Here is a 23657-nt window from a genome sequence, read left to right on the forward strand (position 1 = left end):
TTCAATGATTGTTTTTTCTTGCATGTAATAATTATCAAAACGCATATCAAAATTTGATTTTGTCTACAATCAACTTATTACTTACTGTATATAAAGATATGCCCCTTTTAATGCAAATTTTCAGTGAAATTCTTTGTTTACACTGCTTTTTTCTTTCTTTGGAAAATCATCATTTGTGTCATTTACAGCAATAAATTTGCGCTTGTTTTTGTCAATGATGCCAGCTTGTAATTATGTTATTGAAGTACATATCATGACTCAGAAGATCTCTTTTCAGGTTTTGTGAGGCATACATTGTTTGTCAGTTCGCCATCATCAACTTTTTATTTACAAACAATTTCTCAGAAATCACTGGGTCAAACTTGTTGAAATTTTTTCTGGGATGTTCCTAGCATGAAGTTCTACTGTCCCAGGATGATAACTTGAGCCTTTGTTTACATAACAAAGATTAATAACAATGCAAATAAAAGGTAAAATATGATAAACAAGATCAACAAGGAAAGGCGGCGCTCAATGAACGCAAATCTTTGAAAGATAAACTTAAAAAGTCTTCTTTTAAAAACCCATAGAGGTAGAGCTTACATATTTGGCATGAAACATTTTCTTGTGAGTGTCTATCAAGTTTGTTCAAATAAAAGCGCTGGGATCAAAATTGGCCCCGCCCCAGGGAGTCAGCAATAGGCAGACTGAAGCCTTATGTAAAAAGTCATATTTTCATGTGTTTTGATAGCCTAGTAGGCAGAGCATTCCTTTCAGTGTTGTTCCATGCATTAACATGCTCAAATCGTGGTTAGGCACAATAACGTTTGTCTTGGCGCCATCTGCCTTATTCTCCAGACTTTCAATTCACCAGGCTTAAGAAAATGCTTTCTGGTAAAAGATGTCCATCCGGGAGTTCTTTTGGCAGCGCAATTAATCATTGTCAGCGAAGTTCAGCTTTACGAAACTGGACAGCGATTAGAAAAATGCATTCGATAGACCGGAAATACTCTGAATACTTTAAAGATTTGAAATAGGAAACATTCTTATAAATCGTAACAATTAAAACAAGAGGGCCATGATGGCCCTGGGATCGCTCACCTGTATATAGGCCCCCGGGGCGGGGCCAATTTAACCCAAAGGCTTTTATTTGAACAAACTTGGTAGACACCCATTAGAAGATATTTCTTGATAAATATCTAAGCTCTAGATCTTTGGGGTTTTTTTACAAGAAATTTTTTAAGTTTTTACTAAACACATATTTTGAAGAACAATGACCCCTTATCTTCTAGTGAGTGTCTATCAAGTTTGTTCAAATAAAAGCCCTGTGGTCAAATAATCCCCACTCCAGGGGTCTCTTTCAGAGACGTAGATTTCTAAATCTATTTGCCTACGATGTTCAATGAAGCAGAATCATTTGAACAATTTTAGTTAGGCTTCATGCCTGGAACATATAGGACGCACTGACATACTGCCATATAGTGGATGCCGGACAAATTAAGATCACATAAACTCATATTCAGCTTCAGATGAGCTAAAAGCCCTTCAAGAGGCATAAGATTAATTGAGCGGTCACAAAATTGACTGTCATTTGACTTTCAAGCGTGGCCTCGATCCAGCACAGAAATGTCATGGGTTCTGAACGTCCTTCAGGTGTTAGAGAAATTATAGAGCAGCAACAATATCGACTAGAATATGATTTCAAGCATGACCTTGACCTGGCACAGCTGTGACATGGGTTCTGCATGTTGCGTAGTTGTGAGTAAAGTTTGAAGAAAATCAATGAAAGAATGAATGTCGGATACGGAACAAGCAACCGACCCACTGGCACAGTGCGACACAACAGAGATTCCAATGTAGCCCCCTCAACATTATGTGGCGAGGCGTATACCTAATCTGTATCACAATGAAAAAAATCAGGTCATACGAATCAACTTTATTGGTTGAAGAGAACTTTTACTGTAGGTACCTATTCCTACAATATTTCAGGCACAGACAGGCACCAGACTGAAGTAAGAGGGCCATTAGGACCCTTATATCGCTTACCTGATTAATATTGTTAGCAATGAATGAAAGGAAGATATAATTCTATCAACTTTAACTAATATTTTAACATTTATAGATGAGTTTTTTCCATATATTCCTTTTTATGCGCTGTGACCTATATTTTTACCTCAAATGGCCTATATTCAAATTTGAGCTAGAAATCATACAAAAAACATTTCTGACCAATATCCAGGATATTTGGGCTAAAATGTCACCTCTAGAGCATTTAAGTTTATGGTCTATGTGAACTAGATTTTGACCATGGATGACCCATGTTAAAAGTTAGATCTGCTACAAAATCTTTCGACAAATTCAAACGTGGCTCCCCAGCTTTGCCGTGTATTCAAATACGCCCCGCTTTGAATTATGGGAACCAACATATCACCGAATGGCTCCGCCCATATCCGACTGGTTCCCATCTTCAAAGCGCAGCACATTTTGCACACTGCAAAGCTTGGGAGCCACGTTTGAATTTGTCGAAAGATTTTGTAAATGGAGTAAAACGGCGATAATCTTGATGTTTATTTCGGCTGTTGCGTAGGAGTTAAAACATCCTACATAAGATTTTTAAAAACCTAATTAGGCTTTTGTTTCTCTACGTAGGAGTTATAAACTCATTCGGCTTTAAATATTTATAAAACATAATGAAATGGCACCAAGACGCTTCCGTAAAAATGCACACAACAGGTTTAAAAAATGTTTTAACATTGAAATACGATATTTACACTAAACTCAAACAGTGTATTGCTGTAGAAAAGAATGTCTCGTTGTAAAAAAATATCAACTGATAAAACAGCATGATTATTCTGACAATAAGTATAGTGCAAATGGATAGGGCTACAAGTTATTACAATATTAATAACATCCCTTCCCACAAAGTCTAACTTTTATGGTATATATTTTGCGAATAGTTTCCTAGTTTGATAAATACGGCGATCCAAAAAGACCAGTGTGATTTCCCTGAGACCTCAAATGTGACAATACGATGGTGACAGAACGACAATATGATGACAAAGCTTGACATCATGATGGTGACAATACGACAGTATGATGGCAAAGCACGACAGTACAATTGTAGGAACACTTTGACAATTTCGCCAAAGAACTGTCGCGATGTGCAATCTTACAGTCAGCAGCGTACTGTCGCGCTTCACTATCGTACTTTCACTTTCTTGTCAAGTAAGCGCAAACATTTTACTCAGCATGGCGTCAGACGAATATACTGCCTTTAAATCTATTCAGTTTCTATGAAATTGTCAACGCTTTTCCTTCATGTTAACATTTTATTATGCGCATGCTTAACAGGAAGGCGACTGTTCGATGTTGACATTACTATGGTACGATTGTGGCAATACGACAGTACGATGGTGATACCACAATGTACAGTACGATGGTGACAGAACGATGAATTGTTGGACTTTGCCATCGTACTGTCGTACTCTTACCACCGTAGTGTCGTCATTCGCGGTATGCGTTCCCAGAAATAACGCACTGACCCAATCGAACAGTGTTCCTTTAATGCCAACGCGTTTATCTGAGAACAGAAAGCTCGAAGTACGATAGTGCAATGATGACAGTATGACAGTACGATTGCACAGCGCGACAGTTCAATGTTAAAATTGTTAACGTGTTCCTCATTGTTATAATATTCTATTTTGCGTATGCTTAACAGGGAAGAGACAGTACGATGGTGATATTACTGCGTTCGCTTGTGACAATACGAAAGTACGATGGTGACAGTGCAATTTTGATAATACGACAGTACGATAGTGACATTGCAACAATGCGATGGTAAAAGTACGATGAATTTTTGTACTTTGCCATCGTTCTGTCGCACTGTCACCATCGTGTAAAGTTCGACAGTTCTATGGTGACAATACGACAGTAAGTTTGCGAAGCACAACATAACTATGACAACAGCTCATCGTGCTGCTGTATTGTCACTTTCACACTGTCGTACTGTCACTATCATACTGTCACTATCGTACTGCCATACTAACACCATCGTTCTGTTAGACTTCACCATCGCCCTGTCATGTTGTCACTTTCGTACTGTAATCATTGTACTGTCGCGCTCCATCATCGTACTGTCACCTTTTGTCAATATTTTTCTCCTTGTCAATATTTTACCTTACAATACTTCGACAGGAAGGCGACACTACGATGGTGACTGTACAACAATACTATGGTGATAATACAATAATACGATGGACTATCATCATTGAAGTGTCCACTTCGCCATCGTAATGGCAAACTATCGTCATCGTACCGTCATCATCGTCCCGTGGCATTCCGCGATCCTACTTTTGTACTGTCGTGCTTCGAGCTTTTCGTGTTCAGAGAAAACAAACTGGCCCTTACAGAACACCGTTTTAACGGAACACCGTTGAGAAGTGCATTCATAAGTGTATATAGAAAGATATACGGGAATGACGGAAAGAGTCGAACAATTCCGATGAAAATATAAAACAAAATACTTTTCATTAAAAGGACAATATAAAAACTGTAAATTTGAATTCGTCCTTACTGAACAAAAATTAAATGAAAATTATCATTTAGAGATGATATTTTTTATTTTCATTTTCTATTCGTTGAATATTTTTCTAAGATTTCCTTATATGGGCAAAAGTGTCCTTTACTTTTAGAGGAGGGGTGTTCACGTTTTTTGTGTATATTAAGTCTAATTTCAAAATTTTATCTAATCTTCAATCGTTCAGCTCCATGCTTTAATACTTGAATTTTAAATACATTTGTTGAACATGTCGACAATTTTATTGTTTATATTTATGTGTTTGTAGTTTCAAATAACTCTTTCTTTACCCGTGATTTTAATGTAATTTACCTGGATTGGTTGACCTGCGCAAGTTTCAGAAAATATAAAAGTATAGTTCGGCTTATACGCAATAGACAGGCTTAGCTGAAGACGAAGGTAGCCATTTTGTTTTCACAAATATTAAAGCAGTTAAATTCTTAACTAGGTTGAAGATGTCTATTTATTGATTTGAAAATTATCTTGAATTTAACAGATTGATTTCATCTACTTATTAATTAATATTTAAAGTTTTGTAGATTGATTTACCTGAACCTTATGAAACATACAAATATGCGTTAAACAGTGATAGAGTTGAATATCGCGAGAATTATCATATTTACCCGAATGTATTGTTTGCAACATAAATGCAATGTTTAAAGATAAGATTTTTTCGACGCCTATTTATACTTGAATGTCCTCTAGAGATCGAGTGGAAAAGGTCGTTGGCTACAAAAATTCATTTTTTCTTCAGAAATTCAGCCGACTTAACAATATATTCAAAGTGGTGTCCTTCTCTCGCCAACGTTTGGGGAGACGATTTAGATTAAGGTTTGTACCATTTTATGAATTTTAATGACCTTTTTTCAGATAGTGTAAAGTAAAATGCACCACTTGATTGATAACCCGACCCCATTTCTATGAAAATCAGACACAAGATGTGATCCCTACTACTTAATTATTGCTCCTAGCGATGGATTCAGAAATTCCCTAAGCTATTTAATGTGCCAAAATAAAAGCTCTGCATTTTTAACGGATAAGTGTCGATGTTGCAGTTGTCTGTAGCATTTGCTTTCATCTCTCACATTACATATGAAAACCTTTTTTCGAAGTCTTTGTATTTTGCACAAGCGTTTCAATTTAACTTCACACTTCCGGTCTTTCGGTAAGTATTTCTTCTACTTCCATTAGCCTATCCACCCGTTATTAATTTACTGACATCCCCTTTGTAATATATATATTTTATGCACTTCATATTTTTTACTACGTAATGGTCCAATAGAAATCAGTATGTGCCTTGTTTTTATTTTTAGAGTACAAGAAGTTCCTATCAATTCCATATCACACTCCATACATGTATAGATTTGACCAATTCAAATGTTTGACAACTCTGTATTTCATTACTGTGCCCAACAATGTATAAAATAACTTTATACCATATGACATATATACACACCTATCAAAACTATATAGGACATACTGCTATCCGAGTCTGACATTGGTTTTACGACTGGTGCGAATTCAAAAGAATCAGAATTTTCCTAACAATTTTAATGATCTCTGAAAATGGATATGAAGCTAGATGAAGTAAGATATGCATTTGATATACATGTTTTGGAATCTAAAATTAGAAAGGAGGCTTTATGTGATATTATGGAATGTTTTGTACTCTGAAAATGAAAATAAGTTAATATGGGGTGTGATATGCATTTGGTATGGGTGATTTGTTTACAGGAAATGAGTAAAAAAGGCTAAATTGATTAGATTTAATGCGAAACTGATTTCTATTGGAAACTGCAAATGGTGCAATCACTTAACGTCCGTCTGTTATATTTTAATTTATAAGGTGTTGAACATAAAAAGGAAATTTTACATGCGATAAAGAATGTGTACGACCAAACTTTTAGAAGATTGAGATATAGACTGAATCGAATTATGATATAAAGGAAGAATGCCAGCAATGGAAAATGTTTGTAATTATTTTTACAATTGATTTAATGTACCAAATGAACCTAAAAATGCTTGATGAAAGGGAATCATGATTGAAACAAATTGAAGAAAAAAAAAAACACTTTCTTGAACAGGTAACTCAAGCTTCCTGGTACAATATATATTAAATATGGTTGCATTATTTTGCCTTGAAAAGATAGAAAACTTCTCTTTCAGCAGGGGATAATTCAAAAAGGATAATGACGGCCCACTTTTTTCTTCAATTTGTTTTAAGTCGGCTTTATATATAAAAAATCCCTAAACTTGTTTCAATTTGCATTCTTTGATGTTACAAAAAATACTAAAATTTCCATTCCAAGCCAATTATTTCACTTTAAGTTTTCTCAAGCATTAAAATTATTTTACCAGAATGTTTTTTTTATATAATTGTGTAGGCTTATTAAGGAATGTTTTAAATAGCATTTTATTAATTAGATTGTTAATTTATTGTTTTTACTTTTTGTACTTTGTAAAATTGATAATTTCTATCAATATAATGTCATAATTAATTTATGTTGAAAATGTTAAAAATAAAAAATATTTTATTAATGTTATTATAATAACCAGTTAATTTAACATTATCAGGTAATTTAATTGAACTACAAAATGACCAGTTAGTAGTAAATAATTTAACTGATTTTACAAATAAGTCGAACTACTGTTTTCATCAATAACGTATAAATAGTCGACTGGTTTCCTAGCAGTTTGCGGCCCCTAGCAGTTTTTCCGTCCATTAATCATTTTCAGGAACAACTGGGGTATTTTAGTTGAATGACCATGCGCAGGTAAATCAATAGTTTTGAACAATATATTTGCAGACGAGACGGAACATGTTGGGCAGTTCTATTTCTTTGGTGAAATCATCTTGATATTACTTACTGTACTGAACTATATTTAAAATAAAAAAGGTCCGAAAAACTGCTATGAATAAAAGTGAGAAAATGTGTTACATTCAGGCATATACGTATTCTAATTAAAAAGTAAAGTAAAAGAGGAACATTGAAAACATGGTTATGCCGACAGGCACCTAACATTGCTCTGTCGAAGTTTTGTACTCGTCCGTAGACATATTTTTATTTTATTTTTTAAAAGGGGCTGGAAACTGCTAGGAAACCAGTATGATAATTTTAGAGACAAATAGTATTTGTTTATTATCTTATTTACAGTCGCATCAATGTACACTGTTAAAACACCTATAAAATACAATATAAATGCACATTTACAAGAGACTAAAAGGTTGACTTACTATTTACATAAAAAATTGTAAAAACTCTAAAATACCTTTACTTATTATGGTGAAATGAATCTACTGAGGTAAATTAAAGTACTGGGGTAACAAGGTACTTTATATATTCCATATACAAATTAATATTGTATTTATATTTAATCAAATCCGGTTTAGAAGATTATTAGCAAAGTAATTATTTGGATAGTACATGTCTATCTAAAAGTACGCAAAGTTAAAAAAAAATATCAGTTGTAAAAAAATAGTTTTCTTCTACATGACTGTATTCAGTATGTTAAAACAGGTTTTGGCAGTCAAAATACAATATCTGCATTAGAGAGAATATATCCTACTTTGTAATTATCTGAGAGGGTGTCAAAACCATTGTTTAGCATTTGCGCTTCTCGAATCAAGTCGTTACGAATGGAATCATATAGAGGGCAATAAAACAATACATGTTTTTGTTCTCGACAATAGCTTTGACAGTGGGAGCACAATCATTGTTCCGCTGGCAAACCATTGTAGCGTCTAGCTCTATACTTTTTGGAGCTGTGCCACTGACCTTTTCAAAACTAACTTACAATAATTTTCAGGTTCAAAATTACTCTTGAATGTTTTAATTTGTTTCTACCAATACCATTTTGGGCTGATTTTTGGAATGTAATCTTCCAATAATTTTGGCAAAATAATATTAAACAATTTTTGTTTTTGTATCTGATTTTCAACATTGCAAAATCGTTCAATATTATACTACTAAAACAACGTACAGACTTTGAAATTCCAATTCTTACATATGTTATCTGACCTATTACTTGCCCATATTTTTTTGTTTATTTAACCTCTACATTCATATTACTTAACACATTACCAGATATACACGCTTTTATGCGCTCTCTTCACACTCCCCCTTTTTTGTTGTCTCAAATGGTGAAAAAATGCTTTATTTAGGCCCCAACACTTGTTTTTGTTTGGAAAATGTTGTTTAAAAAGTGACCACTTTTGCGGTGCCGCCCCCTTTCCAAAAGATGCATCAAGGGGTTGTAAAAAGGGGTTGTGCCCCCTTCTGTTTGAGGGTTGAAAGGGTGGCAGCAAGAAAATTTTGGACTTATGAGAGGCTAAAAATGACCCCATGTCGATCATAAGGTAACGTGTAACCAACGCTGACAACTTTTGACTCTATCTCAGTCCATTGAGAAGTTGCAGCACTTTAAAATCAATTTTAATAAAATAAAAATCAATGCAAAATAGTCATTTTTGGCAATTTCGAGATGTCCCCTTGTTGCCCTGGTAACAGGAAATTTAAGACTAAGCATGTTGTTACAAAGGCAATGGTTCAGTCAACATTTGTGCCAAGTTTGATTAGTATTGACACAGTTTTTTTTATAGTTTTACAGCAATTTGAACTTGTAAGAACTTGAGATTTTTCAGTGATAACAGCCATTTTTCACAAAATGCTCATTCGGTAATGGGTTAATCTACTCCAGTTTGCTTAAACAGTTTTCCAACAAAAATATATAATAGGTTTCCAACCGAAATCTCCACAATCTGCTGCATGTGGAGTATATCTTCCAACTTTCAATATACAACGTGCAGCATTTAAACAAGAGAATGTATCACAGCCCCAAACAGATGATGTATATGTGCTTTCTTAGTACAACGGTAGTTTCGTACATTTTAGTATATGCTTTATAATGAGTAACTCCAAAAACTCTACTTTTAGCAATTAACATTTCCTAATGCTAGATATGAGCAACCTGAACAAAAGTTTTAGCTGTAAAGAATAATCAAGATGTTCGGTCAATTCAAGACCGAGATATTTGTAATGTTTTTTATTATATGATAATTATGTGCTTGGAAATTGCTTGGAATATAATGATGTACTATGTACAAATAAAAATAAGTTCTGTTTTGTTCTGATAATTAATAGTTCTTTCTTTTATTTTTTAAATTACAATATTTAATAACCTTTAATTCTGAAAGTGTGATTGACCAGGACATATTATATATGTGTTAATGGCAGGATAAAAACGATTTTGTTTCTTTCTTGAATCATAAAATGATTTGATGAGCCGTATGTATCGTAAACAATCTAGTATTTTTATGCAATTTATGAAGAAGCCCTCCGGTTAGCTCAATAGGTAGAGCGTTGGACTGTGAATCAGGCGACTCGGGTTCGATTCCCGGACGGCGCAGGTCACTTTCGTTGTGATTGACTATGAAATCCTTTCTACGGTCAATCGCACTGTATCTCTTCTCTGACATGTACAATTGTAAAAGGAGAGTTTTATATCATGAACTTCAGGGTACTCCTAATAAGCAAGAAAAATAAAAAAAAATACCTTTTCTTGTGAATAATGCAAATTTTAAAGTGGTTTGCCTCCAGTAAGTAAATTATTAAAAAAGAAAAGAAACGAAAAACCACTTCAAAAACATACTTATCTTAATACTTTCAACGTGAAGTATAAGCTTTGGACCTTGAATTATTAATCAATACAGTAGAATGTATTAGTTGAGAGATATGTCTGCGTATTTTCAAAAGTTATAGGTATGTTTTAGAAGATAGTCTATGTAGTGGAAGAAATGTAGAAAAGTTCGTGGGTAAAAGTAGATTGAAATATTCAATTTGACTTCTTAGATTTTAAACCTGTTTTTAAAAATGATACATGAACAAATGTGAAGTTATTGATTTAACTGTAAGAGAATTCTAGCATAGATTATCTTCTTAATACCTTTTTATAATTTCAATAAGACTGTTCCCTCTCGTACAAAATAGAATTTCATAGTAACATGAGCAGCTTGTTTACCTGTATATCAGACAAATTTTGTGACGTATTTGATTATAAAAGACTTACCTGTGTAATCAGCTGATAGCAGACATACATATTTTCAACATATCCAAACTTTTGGTGAATACAAACATTATATCTTACGTAAGTAAAAAAGTTCTATAAATTTACTATGAAAACACATTGAAAAAAAATAATCTAGCATATCAATTTACTTTTCAATTTTGAAATGAATTTGCATTTTTTTTCAATCAATTGTAACTTTCCTTGCACTTACTCGCTTTAAATTAAAAGGAACATTCTAACAATCTGTATTCTCTCCCTTGTGTTTGTATTTTTTTCATTTCCATCAGAAAGTATATATCGATTTTGCATTTGTTTTTATCGCAAATCATAATAAATTTTGAGTGTCGGTGGTAATAATATCATAAATGTGTGTGTATAATTACATGTATGTGTATTTTTATGTGTGTATACGTTGAATATACTGTTGTGTTTTTTTTTGTTTGTTTTTTTTTGCTAATGTTTTTGTTATTTCTGAAATGTCATCACACATTTATTTAATTATTTCTCAACAGCAGTACCGTAGAATGTTTAATTTTGTGCAATCAATTGAGTATTTTTTAATCATGCAGTCCTCACAAATGATGAAATAGTATATTTTGAACTCTGTCAGTCCCCTTTGGGTATATACAATTTCGCTTTTTAATAAAGCCAAGCCATTTGCTCACTCTTTTTAATTTTTGACATAAAACTTTTACCGAATAGGTAATGATATACATGTAATGTTATGGAGAGTAGCAATATGGCTATATTATAACTGTAAACAGCTGTCATGCTTCACATCCTATCTTAACTATGCGAATCTATTATACATGGTTAAAAAGTGAACTATTCAAACAATTTCATAATCTTAATTTCCGATTTTTTCCCCAATTTATTAAGTGTATGGTAATTTTTACAAATGTGATATGTAGCTACTCTATCTTCTATGAGTAGTTCGTAAACAGTCATTCACCAACATGACCAATGATTTTTGCAATGCATTTTTCCCTTTATCATTATTGTTATGTGGTGATATAGAGTAAAGCTACAGTCTCACTTACATCCCGGCAGACCCCTGTAGACGTCCGTGGTGATCCGAGAACGACCGGGTACGACCGGGAACAACCGGAGTAATCTGTAACTCTGCCGGCAACGTCTGGGATGATCCGGGAACATCCGGCATTCGACCCCGGATGGAATAAAATATTAAATAGCATCGGGGTGGTCCAGGGTGATCCGGGAAGTAAAGCTTTCCCGGCTTCATCCTTAGCTCTGCCGGGAACGACCGGGAAAGCACCGTACCTCTGCCCGCACTCTAGCACCGGCTTTAGCGGTACTCAATTCTTAGCACTAAAAGTGCTGGACTCAGTGATCCCGAAGGACCAGAAAGATATAACAACACTGATTTGAAGTACGGGGGAATTTTTACGGCTGCCATACAGCCCTTGACACCTGCTGTTGTAATGTATAAACATTTGGAAAAATTACTTACGGTGACCGCAAGATGTTTGAGATGTTGTACAGGAGTTAAAAGTATGCTTAAGTAATGTTAGCATGAACATATATATAATATAACTTCTTCAGCTTCAAAAGTCTAAGGATCTATGAAAATGTTAACATTTAAATTACAACGTTCAACACATATCATATCTTAGACCAATTTCAGAATGTGCATTTGTTTTATGGGATACCTGTACAAATGTAAAAAAGAAACCCTTAAACATGCAAAATAAAGCTACAAGAACAGTAAATGGCCTTACACATTGTGTTTCCATAAACAAATTATTACACAAAATTGTTTTGGTTTCTATGTCGTACAGACGCAAAATTCAACAAGAAATGTCGATTGGCACATATGCCACCTTTCTAGCCCTTGACTCACATTATTGGTAATGAGGTCAGAGATACTTGCCATAAATTGGTACATGGAAGTGTTCAATTATGGAGAAAAGAAAAATAATGAAGACTTTGTTATAAATAGCTTTCAAGATAATGAGCAGAAACCATACTAACATTCAAGAACCTTGTGACCTTGACCTTTGACATATTGACCCAAAAATCAATAGGGGTCACTTACTAGTTATAAGCAATCAGTATGTGAAATATGAAGACTTTGTGATAAAAAGTTTTCAAGATAATCAGCGGGAAACATTCTGACATTTAATGTATATATATGATACATTTTACTTTATGAGAAATTGAGAAAGGGAGTAAAATTAAAACTGAAATAGCAAAGGATTTTCAATTTCCAAAAAGTACGCTTTCGGATATTGTGTCAAAAATAGAAATAAACGACTAATTTTTCTAAATCAAATGCTCTTCAAAATGGCGGACGTTGGTAAACAAACAGTTCGTTATATGTAAATCTGTTCGCTATAAAAACTCCTGTTACAAGGAACTAATTCGCTATATGCTTACATGGAACTCTGGATATAAGGAACCGATTTTGAATGTCCAGATGAGTTCGTTATAAGCGGAGTTTACTGTACACATAATCGTTGGTTTATGTGTTGACCGCATTTTACCCGCAGTGATTCATGCGTTCCCGTACAATAAGTCATTTAAGTTGTTTTGCTCGCGGTCTTCGTGCGGCAAATATCCATATCCGGTGTCAGTATCGGACTCCACAGAATTGTTCACAAACTGTCACAACTCAATATAATTGTCTTGAAACAAGTATGAGAAAATGCCAAGGCTAATTATGAAGGAACAAAACCAAGCTATTGGGATGCTAAATGCTAGCATGCCAGCAAAGGCTGTATCCCGTCACATTTTTGTACTTGAAAGACTATCAAGCTGTTACGGAGACGATTTCTGCATGAAACGGTGCCGACCGTCCTCGAAGAGGTAGGTCACGTATGACAACTGCTGCCGATGATCGCTAAATTGTCTTGCACACCTATGTAACATGCGTCTTATTGCAGCAAAGGGCGACAATATGGTATTCATCCGCAGACAATCCGAAATCAGTTGAGACAGAACAGTCAGCCTATTTGTGAGTACCGACCGTATTTTTGTCAAATTCTCACCCGAGGTCATCGAACTGCAAGCCTGAGTTAGTGCTGTCTTCACCTGCGCTTCGAGCGTGCTGATTGGGATTTGATTTTGTTTTCAGGCGAAAGTCGGTTTAACCTTAGCCATTCTAATGAGGAGAGCGTTTTGCTGAATATGAGTGCGTCATTGAGCGGGACCGTTTCGTAGGTGGTTCAGTCTTAGTGTGGGGTGGGATATTGGGAGGTAACAAGACTCGCTTAATCGTTATTAATGGAAACATTAATGCTCAGACTTACATGAATAATTTCTTGCTTTAGTATGCTCTTCATTGCATTTTAAGTTGTATGTTCTAAATGTCACCTTGTGTACCTTGGCGTCCGTGCTGTGCCTTGTGCCCTGTCCTATTTTTGTTTGGGATCCACCTGGGCTCCTTGCCACTGGTTCTTATTGATGGATCATGTGGGGGTTGCGTTCATTGAACGCCGCCTTTCCTTTTTTATGTACGATAATGCCCGTCCACATACAGATGGAATAACTAGGCAATAATGCCAATGTCTTTGATTGGCCTGCAAAAAGTCCCGACCTTAATCCCATTAAATGCAATTGGGACAAGTTAAGGCGTCGTGTTCTAATAAATCATGCATTACACACTGTTAATGAGTTTTTAACGTCCTCACAAGCTGAGTGGGCCAATATACCTGCGCTGTTTATACAGCGTTACGTCAACAGCATGCGCCGCCGTATGACAACATGTATTGCAAGAAATGGTATGCGGATGCAATACTGGCACATTTCATTGAATCTTTTTTTTTAATAAAAGAATTAACAGCAGCAACTTCATAGCTCGTCAAAATGATTCTTTATCACAGATAACAGCGCAATTTTAAATAGTCGGTTTGTGATCTATTGCAAAGATTCGGGGTCATCTGATATCAGTTTTTACATAATCACCCCGATTCTCCTTTAACCTAGGTAATAGAAAAAATATTCTAGTATTAAATATATGTCTGCCGCATTATCTGCATATGCATTGTTTGTTTTGAAGATTTCGCCCTGTCGTTCCCTCTTTCTTATCTTCTCGCATCAAACAATTTTCATTTTTATTGCACAAATTTTTGTTGAAACTGTCATAAATGCTTTTTTAAATTGGTCTTCAAATTTTTAAAAATATTTTCTTTTGTTTCATTAATTGATGTCGGAATCTTCTTTCATCCGCTCATTTACCTCGGAGGAAAATATTGTCTAGAATGAAGATTCAAAGATCGACCTGCAATTACTGGCATGAAGTGAAAGATGTATTGTCATCATCACTGTGACTGCACTAACTATCGTCTTTAGACTATAGGTGCAAAATATTCTTTCTAACTGATATGTCTGACATAACGTCTTCATTTGTATCTATGTATGTATTTGTTGAACTTTTTGCTGCCATTCCGTCCACCTTCAGTCCGCCTTACTCTTTTTCAAAGATAATCTCGAAAAACAGTAAAGAATTTGATTTTAAAAAGTGATAGAGATTAATGAAATAAAATGCTTGCAGATTACAAGAACTAATACACAACCTTGTTTTATTTTAGCTCACCTGCGCACAACGTGCTAAACGAGAGCTATTGCCATGCCCATCAAGACTACCTTTTTGGAATAGATCATTGTCCGTTGGGACTTTTTTTAAGTTTGTACGACTCAGTTGAGTATATGTTAATTAGACTACTAGTATTTGAAACTTTCTTCCCAGATTATCTTAGATATTATCATATTTTGATATCTTGGTTGGGAAACCGGGAACGACTATCGTTATATCTCTACACTGCTTTACATTTTACTCGGGGTTCTGAGCCTGTTTAATGGTGAGACATTGAGTTACGCTCTTGTCGGTATCCAAAACGTTAAACTGATCATGACTCACGAGGATGGTATCAATGACTGACATGTTACATGTATTCAGATTAAAGATAACAAGGGAAGATCTCGTGTCTTTTTTTTGAATTTGATATGCTTGATGGTTATAGTCACACTGACACTGTATAAGTCACATGGCTTCACTCCATCTGTAATAATGAAAGGATACCTCAGGCACTACTTTATGCAATATTTCAGGCACAACAGGGCACCTTAGAAGAACCACTAACCCTTTGTATTTTAACTTGCTAGCTTTCACATATGACATTATCAAATGTCTCCGATAGAATTCGAAAACTAAACGAGGAATGGCAGATGATTTGAAGTCACTTCACGTAAACCATTCGAGTGACGCTGGGCAGAGTGGTTAACGCGCCTGACTAGAAATCTAAGGATTGCTGACCATGTGGGTTTAAAACTCGCCGAGGACAAACCGATTTTGCCGTGAGCAAGAAATTTACTCGTTCAGAAATGAACGGTTTGTACCAGGAATTGATTCAAGAGTGATTCATTATGTTTAAAGCTTTCAACGTACAGTACAAGTGATTTTTTCTGCGGTGACTCTTTCTGCGTATTCTGCTGGCACATTCAGCACTGCAGAAATAAAACCGCAGAGTATTTCTCTATGTTTTGTTAACCTGTTACGATATATGACCTACATTATGACCTGTTTCGTCTAAAGTAATAACGACTAAAGGGTTATAACGGTTAGCGGATAATCAAGTTGTACACAATTGCCGTCGGATAAGTATGTAATCTTTGTTTGTAAGTTAATAATGCCAATTTATGAATAAGGATATTTAAACATCATTTAGAGTAATTGCCGGTACGCTAAAAGGTTTGTTTACCATTAAATCAATCAAACCATTTTAACCCTTTTACTGCTAAATAGTCGTATACTTTGTCGTCTGATTAACGATAAACTTTTATTATATTAAACAATATAATTGCTTGTATTACTCAACAGTTTTGTGTGAACGACGATTAACAAATGCAAATATGTAGAGTTATGACTTAGATTTTGACAAGGCAAGTCGGTCGCAGAATTTAAATCACGTTTTGTCCAAAGTATGTGCCGCAGAAAAAAAGTCCGCGAAATAAAAACATGCATAAATTTGGGAAAACAGCAGAATTTGGAGCTCTCAGAAAAACACTTGCACTGAAATAAATTCTAATAAACGAAACCAGCGGGAGTCTTCGGCCGAGTGGTTAAAGTCGTTGACTTCAAATCACTTGTCCCTCACCGACGTGGGCTCAAATACCGACAGGGACATTGAATTGTTTCATGTGAGGAAGTTTTTCAGCTAGCTTATGAAACGTCGGTGTATCTATTCAGGTGCCCGTTCATTCCACAAATAATGCATGTAAGGGTATCTTAGGTCTTCCACCACTAGTAAAGCTTGAAATTTACATAAGACTTAAACTGTGTTGGAGTGACTTTCAACCCGACAAAATGCATAAATCAAACAACTCAGATATTAAGGTCAATACTTTGCGAAGTTAGATTTAATACCGGAAGTGCAAAGTGTTCTCGGTAGAGGTAACCATACAGGCGACAGTCAGATATATTTCCCAGCTTATACACACCCTTACTTTTACCTTATTTCTACCAATTTATTAACCGGAGGTGCCATTTTGAAATTTTGGGATTTGACTTCATGTCATTCTTTATTTCACTCTATTTCATCAAAATCTTAGTGAATTTCTAAGGGGCTCAATAATAATTAAAACATCTTGGTCTTATGGAGGAACATCGGTACTTTTAAGATCTCCGGTCGTGCCTAAACTAATGCGATCTTCGGTGCTAGGGGGCGTGAGGGATGTTGCACTTATTCATTATCCCTCATGTACAAACTCAATCAAACCGAGTCTGCAATTCTTATGTTATTTTGTTGTGATTGATGCTTCCGAGGGATCACTTTGTTTCCGGAATTTTTTAATTCTTCCACCAGTAAAAATTGAAATCGTCATGTGACCTCTTCTGTGTGACTTAAAACGCAACCAACCAAACCTCTTTTTGTGTTGATATTCTCACATTCTCCATTGCAATGCTTAGACCATTAAGGTTTATATTTTATATAAGCCAATTTTATTAATTATTTGAGAATTTGATAAAGGGTTTCACTATTTGAGTTGTTGATTAAGTGTGTCGGTGGTAAAAATACATTGTTTTTATTAACAAGCAATATTATTTAACTATTATTAACGAAAAGCCATCTTTTATATATTTTCAGTTGAAAGCGGATAGATTAAATAAAAAAGTGTAATCTCTGTTATACTTTTAACGTATGATTATGGAGCAAACAGATGCTGTGGAAAATAAGATTGAACAAGAACCAACTGATACTGATCTTAAAGATATCTGCGATGCATGTTTCATTGAAGATGAAAAAATACCAGCAGAATATGTGTGCCAGGAATGCGAGGAAAGATTATGCAACTCGTGTTTTGATGATCACAAAAAAAGAAATGCTACCAAGGCACACCGGCCCGTTGATTTAATGCAAGCACAAGCAAAATTTCTAAAGAAATGTGAACCATGTGAGAACGGAGGTAGATCAAACATAGCTCTTAATATTTGTGAAACATGCCAAGAATACCTATGTGTTGATTGCACAACAACGCATAAAGTAAGGAAAGCCACAAAATCACATGAACCAATTCCTGTATCGGCTGAAGTAGAAAGGACATCTCATTCAGACGAGGCAAAGAAACGCTGCGAGCCATGTGAGTCATATGGCAAAGATAATGAAGCTACAAAATATTGCACTGGTTGCGACGAATTGCTTTGCGATTTATGTACCGAAACTCACAAAATGGGTAAACTTACTAAGAATCACGTTCCTATTAATGTTTCAGATAATCCTGAATTAAATAGAGAAGAAGGAAAAGAACTATGTGAACCTTGTCAAATGGTGAATACATATTCACACGCATCGAAATACTGCGACGAATGTAATGAATATTTATGTGAATCATGTGTACTAGTTCATGGCCTCCAAAAAGCTACAAAATTGCATGTTCCAAAATGCATCATAGAAAGCACAACCCAGAACTGTGATATTTGTCTACAGTCAAACAATCTTGAGCAGGCAATACTTTACTGTGAATTATGCAGCGAGGCACTCTGCAAGTCTTGCTCTGACCGTCATAGAAAACAGAAAGCAACCAAGACGCACGATCTAGGCGAGCTGAAAAAAATACCTGAAATATTTCCTTGTGATCCGTGCTCTTGTTTAGGAGTTTCGAAAAAAGCAACAGAATTTTGCAAAGAATGTAACGAGTTTTTATGTCCCTCTTGCTGTAAGAGGCATCGTATCCAGAAAGCTACCAAAGAACACGAATTGATTTTTCCAAATGCAGAGGTGTTTAAAAAAGAGAAACATCCATGCTCGTTGTGCAAAGAAATAGGTATGAGAAAGATGCCGACAACATATGTACCGTTTGCGATGAAACATTATGTTTGGATTGTAGCGTTGTACATGGCAAGCAAAATGCCACAAGACACCACGAGCTTTTACAAATCAAATATAAATATGTTTCTGAACATCAAATCAAATGCTCCCAGTGTGAAATGGATAATAAATCAGCTGCTGCAGAACGATATTGCAACCAATGCGAGGAATACTATTGCTGTAACTGCTGCGAGATGCACAAACGTAATGCTGCTTCGAGACATCACCTTCTTTGTGATATTAATTCCAAAGGTGATGAACAAGACGTAAGTTGTGATTCATGCAGAGTAGCAGACGATAAACAACGACCTGCCGAAATTTACTGTTGTGATTGCGAGGAGTATTTATGTATAACGTGTCACAAACACCATATAGCTGCGACGGTTTCCAAAACACATAATCTGATTACGACAGTTCAAGCACAATTGAAGAAAAGAGATACAATTTTACCTGTAACTAAATTTGAGGTATTTATATTTTGTTAATCCTAATTGTCTGTAAAATTGTATTTGCTGTTGTGTGCCATAGAATGCACATAATGTGTTTGAATAAAATCAATTCATTATATACCTATAAATCCTCTCCCTAAAATACACGCACATCATGAAGCGCTAATACGATATAACGGAAAGAAAAATCCGTATTATGTCAGTGAAAAATACGGTATAACATATGGAAGAGCTGCACTATTATTTTCAGAATGAGAAACCAATACTGCTTAGGACGTGGCCTCTTGCAAAAATGATGTATTCAACCGCCATTCATTAATATTATTTCTTGACAGTCATATTGCTATTTTTGAAATAACCAATAGAAGTTTAGTAAAATTGAATGTGAAGGTCTCTTTGTCGTATTATTTATAGGTATATAATATTCTAAAAACAATTTCTGTAGTAGCTTTCTGTTAATTTCCATTTTGATATTCAATGTAAGTAATGAAACGGTGAATGGTATGATATACTGTAGTTATTGTCATGACATACCTTAAATTGCAGAAACCGCCGGGAAAGCCATTTGCGTCTGATATTCGTGCAGATTCTCTTCAACTTTCATGGGATGCTCCGAGTGCATGTGGAACAAACAATTACTATCAGATAAGTTATAAAGACATCGATAATGGGGGTACATGGAAATTTCATCCAGAACAGAACTTAAAAAGTACCGCAGTTTTAACAGAACTGAAAGCCAATACAAAGTATATATTCCGTGTAAGAGTCGTTCATGAAAATGGCGAGGGCCCTTACAGTCCGGAGAGTGACGAATATATTACGCCAAATTCCCCTGCCTCAAGAATAATTAACTTTGCATCCATGGTAGAACAGGGAAAGCCATCACCATCAAAGTATGCTTTACCACTAAGTGAAACAAGAAACGCCAGGAATATTACTGCCAAAACTAAAAAGTTCGAAATAGGTAATATTTATTTAAATATATTTAAGTCTTAAGGCATTCTGTAGACTGTTGACATTTATATCAGTTTAGTTTTATAAATCTTGGTAGAAAAATATCTAATTTGTAACTTAATTGTAACAGAATTTCAATATTTCTAACTGATACACTTTTGAACATGTAACTTGAAACCTGTGTACATTACAGGTTCTCCACAAACGTTGGTAGGGGTAGAAAAAACAATAATGCTTGTTGGAGCAACTGGAACTGGGAAGAGCACATTGGTTGACGGCATTGTTAATTATGTTCTTGGTGTGAACTGGAGCGATGCGTTTAGGTTTACTGTGCTAGACCTTGAACAAGATGAGAAAGATAAGCTAAAGAATCAAGTTAGTTTGAATTCTAATTAACAAGTGCTGTAAGGAAATTATCAAATTGTTATATGTTGTTATATAGTTTGAGAAATGAAACAATTAGAGTAAAATAATTGGAAATGAAACAATTAGAGCAAAATATTTGGTATATTTCTACTATAATTAATTGTTTAAAATCGTTACTAGATAAAAGTTACATCGTAAATTGAATATTTCAGGCTATGTCTCAAACAGAGTGGATCACATGTTACTCTATAAATCCCGAGAAAGGGAGCCGACTGTCGTATCGACTGAACATAATTGATACCCCCGGCTTTGGCGATACTCGTGGTGTTGATCGAGACCAGGAAATTGTCGAGCAAATACGTCAACTGTTCTCCGAAACAGGATCAAAAGGGATAACATGTATAGAGCTAGTTTGTTTTCTTATCAAAGCACCAGATGCTAGATTAACTGGAATTCAAAAATATATTTTTCAGTCTATAATGTCTTTATTTGGAAAAGATATTGAACAAAATATTTGCACACTCGTTACTTTTGCTGATGGTATAGATCCACCTGCATTAGCTGCGTTAAAAGTATCGAAACTTCCATTTGGAAAGAGTTTCACCTTTAATAACTCTGGTCTTTTTGCAAATAATGTCTTAAGCAGCTCGACACTTTCACCAATGTTCTGGGAGATGGGTTTGAAAAGTTTTCGAGAATTCTCCTTGCATCTCGACAGAGTGACGACGCGTAGTCTTCAACTAACAAAAAATGTTTTAGACGAGGGAAGTCGCATGGAAGCAACAATTAAAAATCTTCAGCCTCAACTTGATGCAGGATTATCCAAGGTTGACCAGCTCAAACAAGAAATTAAAATATTTGAAAACAACAAAGCCATTTTAAAGGACAATAAAAACTTTGAATACGAAGTTATGGAAATGCAGCACCGTAAGATTGAGCTTCCTCCTGGTAAACATGTGACAAATTGTACTCATTGCAACTTCACCTGTCACCCAAGCTGTTTATACGCAAATGATAGCGACAAAAAGAATTGTTCATCAATGGATAAGAATGGGTATTGCCGTATTTGCCCAGAAAAATGCTTCTGGGAGAAACATGCTAACACGCCATATACATTTGAGTATGAAGAAGTGCTAGTGAAGAAAACATACAAACAAATGCAACAGAAATACAAAGAAGCGTCAGGGAAACTACCCAATCAAGAGCAAATCATATCAAAGATGGGGCTCGAACTGGACGAATTATGCGATGACGTTGAGGATATGATATTAATCTTGAAAGAATGCAGCGAACGCTTGCAAGACATAGCATTACGGCCTAATCCAATGACAGTTACTGAACATTTGGACCAGATGATAGCAAACGAAAAGCTTGAGAAAAAGTCTGGATTTCAGAAACGGATAAATGTACTGCAACAATTCAAGAAAAGAGCTGAAATAGGCTTAGCAGCAGAGACATTTTATCGAGTAGCAAAATCAACGTTAAGCACAGTTAGTAAGGGAAACGTTAAAAGACCACGTACAAAAAATACTAAAACATTAATGACACGAATGAGAAAATGGTTCCCGAACCCGTTTCGTGTTAAAGATTAACAATAATTACTTCATAAATTGGCGGATTTGAATCATACAGATAGAAAAAAAAACATATTTATTTGTAATAGTTCTGTCTCGTGTTCGTGTAATGCTTTAACTATTTCTAATACAAATAAATGTTAACAATGCTGAATACATCGGTTAAGACGTCTTTAAATTCTTTTTCCACTTTATTGAAACATTAGACTACACTTTCTTCTACGACACATTGATGTTTAACCCAATTCAATTGTGATTGACCATCAATTGAGATTGAAATCTCTAGAATAATACATAAATCTGCCTCGACTGTTCCACACTTTTTATAAATAGAACATATCAGGTAAATTTCGATGGACTTATACATAAATTTATACTTAAATTATTAATCATTCATGCAAAGTAAATTACAAAATAAATTGAAAGGATTTATGGCAAAATGTAATTTTTATTTTGACGTTTACCTGCACACTCACTTTTACCTTTGCATGGGCATAATGTCACTTTAAATTATGTTTAGCAAGTGTCAAACAGTAAGATTATCGCAGACAGTGTGCATTATAAACTTTGTATTATGAATGGAAGAGCGGCGAATGACAGTGATTTGGGTAATTTTACTTGCTATACGCATAACGGCGAAAGTGTCATAGACTACGTGGTAACGGCTTATAGCAATTTTCAGTACATTAAAGATTTTACAGTGCATAAATATAATGAATATTCTATTCATTCACCAATAACGTTCAAAATAGACGTTTGTACGCATTGTAGTATAAGTCAAAATTAGACAAGGTCTTTTTATAAATGGAATGATAATGAGAAACATCTCTTCAAAGAGGAACTGGCAAGTGGAATGAACAATTTAATAGATTCTTTAAAAATAGTGATGCACAAGGGAGAGAAGCACTTGGTAGGACTGTTACAATGTTCACAGACTACATTGATTCAAAGGCAAAACCATTGTTTAAGAAATCTATAAAGGTAAAAAACTCAACATTTCTTGACAGTGAAATGACCGAGCGAAAAAAGTGGTTTAATATTGAATGCGAAAATGAACGGAAGCGAAATAATTTCGAAAATTTCAACGCCTTAAAAAAGACTACAAATATTTCGTACGAAAAACAAAATCGTTATATAATATAGACAAAGGGAGACAAATGAATGAAATGCGGCGTAAAAAGCCAAGAGAACTTTGGAAAATCTTTAAGCAGGGCAATAACCCAGTCGATGAGAGTGTTACTTTAGATGACTTTTACAGTCATTTTAAATCTCTGGACGCAAAAGTGGATGATAACGTCGATGTACAAGAGTTTCTAAGCGAATTTGACAATAATTGTGATAACACGGAAGAAGTTACAATTGAGGA

The 23657-nt window shown here is 34.9% G+C and overlaps 1 protein-coding gene across 1 annotated transcript; it reads left to right on the forward strand.

Annotated features, from left to right (window-relative positions):
* The first annotated feature begins 5260 nt into the window (after positions 1-5260).
* LOC132720830 (uncharacterized) lies at positions 5261-22861 on the forward strand. The gene is made up of 5 exons (XM_060705058.1): positions 5261-5386; positions 17728-19415; positions 19944-20361; positions 20545-20726; positions 20930-22861. Exons 2-5 carry the CDS (start codon positions 18882-18884, stop codon positions 22307-22309), a joined length of 2514 nt encoding a protein of 837 aa, XP_060561041.1. The 5' UTR covers positions 5261-5386; positions 17728-18881; the 3' UTR covers positions 22310-22861.
* Positions 22862-23657: the final 796 nt, after the last annotated feature.

Source organism: Ruditapes philippinarum, unplaced genomic scaffold (genome assembly GCF_026571515.1).
Source record: "Ruditapes philippinarum isolate M1 unplaced genomic scaffold, ASM2657151v2 ctg25_1_1_1_1, whole genome shotgun sequence".
In the NCBI taxonomy this organism is placed as follows: domain Eukaryota; kingdom Metazoa; phylum Mollusca; class Bivalvia; order Venerida; family Veneridae; genus Ruditapes; species Ruditapes philippinarum.

What these genes read in the sequence shown, in the direction of transcription:
- LOC132720830 (XM_060705058.1), top strand. Translation starts at nt 18,882, where the DNA reads ATGCTCGTTGTGCAAAGAAATAGGTATGAGAAAGATGCCGACAACATA. An exon ending in TACCTGTAACTAAATTTGAG is followed by an intron (nt 19,416 to 19,943) that starts GTATTTATATTT and finishes CTTAAATTGCAG; the next exon opens with AAACCGCCGGGAAAGCCATT. An exon ending in AACTAAAAAGTTCGAAATAG is followed by an intron (nt 20,362 to 20,544) that starts GTAATATTTATT and finishes TGTACATTACAG; the next exon opens with GTTCTCCACAAACGTTGGTA.